Below are 6186 nucleotides of genomic sequence, written 5' to 3'. Positions count from 1 at the left end.
TGCCCGCGAATCGCATAGTCGAAAGCGAGGTCGACGCCGGGCGGCCGGGGGCGCGTATTCCACAACGTGCGGCGAGGTTTGGAACAGAACGTGCAAGAGGCCATCCCTGTCACGGACTGGACTGATGGACCCTACTGCAATCCAAGGACGGTCACACCCAACGTCGCCGCCTCATAACTAACCACGGCGCCCGTACCGCGCCAATGTTGCGACGCTCCTGTAAGTTACAACGACCACCCTAGTAGCTCCTCCTAATTGCGAGTCACGCGTCACACATGACCAAAAGAAAATTTCCATCGTCCTGCCCGTTGTGTTGTGCGCCAACAGGTCAGGACATCCACCTCCTAGCTGGCATTCTGTTAATTAACCTGTACCGAGTACTTGTGGTAAAAAAAAAAAACCTGTACCGAGCACTAGCACTCATAATGTTGAGGGGAGAAACGAGTGACAGGAAGAATATGAGTTTTTGCGCAGAGAAAGAGAGAGCAGACAGGAAGAACAGGTAACAACGGTAGGAGTGAGAGAGAGAAAGGTAATAAACGGGCGATGCATCCATCCAGCTGGGGACAAATAAACCATATCGGAAAGAATCTGTTGCCTTTTGATTGGAAGGCCGCTACAATCGCTAATCACGTGATTACAATCATCACCGCACCGGCCATCACAGCTGCTGCTGGTGTCATCGTAGGAATCGCCATTGCCATGTGAGGCGTGGCCGTTCGAGATCCCCACACTAGGCCGTCCAGCGGAGCCGCCCACGAGAGGATCGCTGTCGGCAGTAGTATCCGCATCCACCTCCGGCTGATCCGCCCACATTGCGTCGTGGTGATCGTCATTGTCGCCGGAATGGACCGTGATCCAGCTCCCGTCCCAGGTCCAATCCGGCGCGCCGCCCCCGGACAGCGCGCGGACTCTGTCGGTGGGATCGTTGTCCGCCCCCGTCCTTGTGTCGTCGTCGTCCCACGGGACCTGATCGAGAACGCTCTTGGGGGACACAAACGTCGTCTCCTTCCCGGTGATTCCCGGCAAGAAGGAACTCGAACAAGAAACGGCATCAGCATCAGCCTGCAGGAACCACGGGTGCTCCAGCAGCTGCTCCGCCGTCCACCTCTCCCTGGGGTCCTGCCGCAAGCACCGACCCAAGAACTCCTTCCCTGCCTCCGACAGCCACGGGGGCAGCTCCGGCGCCTCCCCCGAGAACGCCACGTGGTGCAGCGCGGCCACGGGGTCAGCGAACCGAGACCGCCACGGCGCGCCGCCCGTGGCCATCTCGATGACCGTGCACCCCACCGCCCAGACGTCCGCGGCCGCGCCTCGCTCCTCGCCGCGCGCGGCCTCGGGCGCCATGAACATCGGCGTGCCGCCCATGCCCATCAGCTGCGGTTCGCGGGAGGAGGCAACAATGCGGCGCGCGCAGCCGAAGTCGGCGAGCATGGCGCGGCCATGGGAGCCGACGAGCACGTTCCGGGCCTTGACGTCGCAGTGCGCGACCCCGGCGCCGTGCGCGTGCGCCAGCCCGCGCAGGACGTCGCGCGCGCGACACCGGATCAGGGCCTCGGGGCACCGCCCGCCGCACCGCCTGATCTCGTCCGCCAGCGACCCGCCGGCCGCGTACTCCATCAGCATCTCGCCGCTCCCGTCGGCTACGTAGCCCAGGCAGCGCACTACGTATGGAGAGCTGAGGCCGCGGAGGATGCTCTGCTCCCGCCGGAGCTCGGCTGCCCGGCCGGCCCCCACGGACTTCACCGCGAACACGACGCCGGTTACGCGATCCACGGCGAGCGACACCACGGCCGAGGAGCCCCGCCCGATGGCAGGCCCCCGCGTCCATTCTCCGACGATCATTCTGGCCGCGAGACTGGCGTGTGCTCTACTTCTTGTTTCCGGGTGGACGCAATTGGGAATTTTGAGCTGCAGTACTAGAATGTGTGACGGCTTGCGTTGCGCTATGTTTATATCTACAAGCTGGCCTGGGGCCTGAGGGTTGCTAATTGTGGGCTGTCCAAAGCGGAGCACGGCATCCAAGCTGGCACGAGGCGGCCGTCGCGAGGAGATTCGCCATGCGGCGGGATGGGAGTGGCCGGAGGCGGCTATTTGGGGGAAGATTTTGGTGGGGTACATGGCTACGCTGGAGGCTGGACGGTACCTCAGGGTTTTATTGGTGCTGCTTAAATCATGGGAGGGACACTTGTCGTCGACAGTCTCTTTCCCACCCTCACAAGCTCGTCTGAAATGAACTGATTGGGAACTTGCGTTTTAAATTGTTCGATTTCCACCAGTTTTGAATTTTTATTTCTTCTCTTCAAAAAGAACCCCGAGGGCTGATTTCGGACAGATGCCCAGAGACGCAGCTTAAAATAGGATTAATTTTACAGCCCAGTCAATTCTTTGGTGGGCAGAAAACGCCATAAAAAGAGAGTCTTCCGAAATTTGTTCAGTTCCGCACCTTCGTAGGCCGTCTCCACAAATTGGAGGCCCCGGAGCGAAATTAAGAATTTGGCTCTAACATTTGGACGACTACATATGCTATGTCAGAATTTCATGTACTTATATAACTTTACGACTACGATATATCTTATTTCACACAATATTTAAAAATATATCAGAAACTAATGCTAAAACAGAAAAGTTAGTATATTAGTAGAGGAGGAATAAACTGACCATTTTGTTCTAGTGAAAATCATCATCCTTATGGTGTTTTTAAAATAAAATATCCAATTATATCTTCGCAATTAATCTTCTCTGAGGCGCCAATCCAGAGCCTTTCTTGCGTCATAGTAGAACGCAAATAAGATTTTAACAACTTCAATTTAGAAAAGCTCTTATCTGCAAATGCAACCGTCACCAGAATTGTTAACAAAAATATGTATGCAATCATAATATTATGATAGAAGCGAGAGTCTGATCAAATCTTAAATTACGACAAAAAATAGAACAATACCACTATGTCTCCCGCTGCTTGACGAGCTATATGTAAAAATGCCGTGTACTGCTGACTGAATTACTAATCAGCCGCAAGCGGACAGCGTGCAGGCCCTGAGGTGAGGCGTTGGCGTATAGCGCAGCCGCAGAGCCGGACGCCCGGACGCGGACGGACGGTAGGGCGATTAGCAGCAAGCAAGGGATTAGGGGAAAAGACGAACTCATGAAGGCACGAAGCAACCTTCGATGGCAGGGCAATTTGGGGTGGAGTCCGTGCAACCAGGCGTGCATGCGAGTCGAGGGGTCAGCACTCAGCAGCCGAGGAGTTATGCCTGGTGGGCCCGTCAATTAGCCCGTGATTAGCGCTATAGTTTCCTTTTTCTTGTTAATATCCTAACCAACTGGAGTACCAATGGTGGCCCCTTGTTTTTGGAGGCCCTGAGCGATCGTGCACCTCGCTCCTGCCCATCGACGGGCCTGCGCAGCTCCAACGTCTGCTTCCTCCTTCCACCATGAACCCCCTCGAAGGCTCGGACCACCTTACCTGAATGATTTGGACCACTTCCCCTCCAATCTCGGATTAATGTAATTTTAAAAAATTGTTTTTTTATCGTTACTTGAGATGGTTGAACCGTCACGTGTGTGTAACTGCAATCACATCATTACCAAACATCTGTTTGTGGGACAGGTAAAAAGTTTTGACTTTTGACAGACAAAACCTTGTATTAGTGTTGAGACTAAACTTCTCAAATAGATGAGGTACATATAATGACTTGCACAGCCTAGTTTATTAACAAAAAAAAGAAGATTTGGAAAGGTGGTGCAAAAGTCATGTTAACTGAGATATGAGGATTGGTAAATTCTATACTTCATCGAATTCGTAACATATTTGTACTAAATCAACTACACTTATTATGAATCAGAGGCAGTATTTTTCCTTTACCAAAACGAGAAATGGAACATAACTTGATCAGAAAACTATTGGAATAAATGGAGGTGGTCTGCCAGTCACCTCAATAAATCTATCTATGCTATAAATGAGAAAAGAAGTAAAAGCAACCGCAATACAATCTCTCAATCGCAATACAATCTCTGACAGCTCCTAACTGTAATGTTCACCCGCAAAAAAAAAAAAAACTGTAATGTTAGGACCAACCACTTGCCAACGATTTCCGATTGAATACTGTCTTCTTCTCCATTCTCCGTATATTCTCACGGCTCACCCAATAGCAGTGCCTTTAATTGCTTTAGTGAAATAATTAAGGACTGTTAACCGTTTTCCTCCTTCGATTAAGCATGATTTTTTTTGTTTGTTCTTGATTTGATGTACAACCATAAGATCTCTAATATCACAATATTATAGTAATGTACCTTATAGCTTAGCTTGTCCACAAGGCTTTCCTCCAGAGTCCAGATTGGTCGCTCGCATCAGCCTTTTCCATTTAACTTCAACAATCGCTCACTCACCTCCTTTGCGGCATGGGACTGAAGAATTGCGTGGTAAGGCTCCTGCTTTTCCTTTCTATAAGTAACCTTTTTGGCTTTCCACTCAAAGAGGATTTGCTCATGATTATAAACAGGTTTTTAATATGTTCTTGGTCACACTATTTAGTTATCATGCCCTTAATTTGCAACATTAATTATGATACCGACATTTGGACTAATTGCTTTTTCCGAGCACAATAGGACGTACGGATACAAGGTAGACCAGACATGGCATCACTTTCGATCTTCAGACATTAATTAGTTAGCACGCCTGAAAATTTGTAAAGCTCGTGACAGTGACCAGTGTAGTGCCTAAGTCACTTCTTATTAAGACCGTTCATCTTATTTGCAACCGACAACGTTCAGGAGAAATTGGTTTCGTTTAGTTTCTTTGGATGCATCGACAGCTTAATTCTCCTAAACATTCTATACTTCTATACAGACCAGTCTACGAATGGCATCAGAAAAGCCTTCCCTCCCTTTTTCAAATACTTGTACATTTAGGTTTGTCCTAAGTCCAACTTAGAGAAGTTTGAATACGTTTGTGTAAAAAGATATCAATATTTATAATAACAAATAAAGACAATATGAACATATATTTCTTGAAGGATGCCATGAAATTAATTTGGTGTTGTAAAAGTTGGTATATATTTTATGTAAAGTTGATCCAATTTAGAAAAGTTTGACTTAGGACAACATAAATGCACAACTTTAGAGAAGGATAGAATAGTGTTATCTGGAAGAAAAAAAGACCTCATCAGCATTTCCATGGAAAATAGGCACTACCAATTACTCCTCCCGTTTAACAAAAGATGTATCAAGTTTTTCAAAATTTGGATGTATCTAAACATGACTTGATGTATAGATGCATTCGAATTTAGTCAAAGTTGAGACTTTGTTAGACGGAGGAACTACTTAATCAGGCATTTGAGTTACTCGAGCATTTTCAAAGTAATACTCTAGAGCGCTTCAGGTCAAGTGTCGCACCACTACTGTCCCACTAACGACGCAATCGACCCAATAGGAAACAGAGAACATCATGTCACGTTTAAATATTGTAAAAAAATAAATCAGGCACCGGATATTTCTTTTCCATTTTATCAAAGCACAGTGCTCCTCCATGAACAAGTGTTTCTTTATCATATCCAGATCGCAGCCGATCTGCTCAACAATAGACATCACGGATCGTGTGATATGCATGCACCATTTTGAAAAACGTACAGAAGATCTGCATGGATATCTCACCGTCGGCGTCATAATGGCCTTTGAGATAGCTAGTGTTAACCCATCAGATCAGATGCATGGATGGATGGATGGATCACCAGCAAGATCAATCGATCGACGGTCGACGGATATGCATGATTGATTGGTGCGGGGTTCTTGGTTTATTGTCACGTCCAGCGACGTCAAGCATCAAATGGCCAACAAGGCCCCCCAAATACATACCCGCCAAAATATTAACGGAAAGAAAACGTGGCCAATGCAAGCGGGGAATAAGTGATGCGAATTAACGTGTGCCGCACACTCTAGTACCGGTACACCGTACACGCCGATCGCGCTGTCGGAAAAATATGAGCTACTCATATATTGTACCGTGATGAATATATATATACAATCTGGTTGCCATTTGCTTCGCTTACTTGCGTGACACCTTTGAAGTCTGGTTAATGTTTAATTAAACCATGTTAATTGCTAGTTGGTTGTTCTGCACAGACTGATTGGTTTGGGTTGACATTTCAGGATATACATATACAGGACAATATTAGCCCACGGCTCTCA

The 6186-nt window shown here is 48.1% G+C and overlaps 1 protein-coding gene across 1 annotated transcript; it reads right to left on the bottom strand.

Moving 5' to 3' along the window:
- Positions 1-388: 388 nt before the first annotated feature.
- LOC100826192 (mitogen-activated protein kinase kinase kinase 18) lies at positions 389-2161 on the bottom strand. Its single transcript, XM_014896488.2, has one exon. The coding sequence runs from the start codon at positions 2119-2121 to the stop codon at positions 421-423; it is 1701 nt and encodes a 566-aa protein (XP_014751974.2). The 5' UTR covers positions 2122-2161; the 3' UTR covers positions 389-420.
- Between the last annotated feature and the right edge of the window lie 4025 nt (positions 2162-6186).

This window comes from Brachypodium distachyon, chromosome 1 (assembly GCF_000005505.3).
Source record: "Brachypodium distachyon strain Bd21 chromosome 1, Brachypodium_distachyon_v3.0, whole genome shotgun sequence".
Lineage (NCBI taxonomy): Eukaryota > Viridiplantae > Streptophyta > Magnoliopsida > Poales > Poaceae > Brachypodium > Brachypodium distachyon.
This window is presented reverse-complemented; position numbering and strand designations above follow the sequence as displayed.

Coding starts and splice junctions, on each gene's coding strand:
- LOC100826192 (XM_014896488.2), bottom strand. CDS start 2,121: ATGTACCCCACCAAAATCTTCCCCCAAATAGCCGCCTCCGGCCACTCC.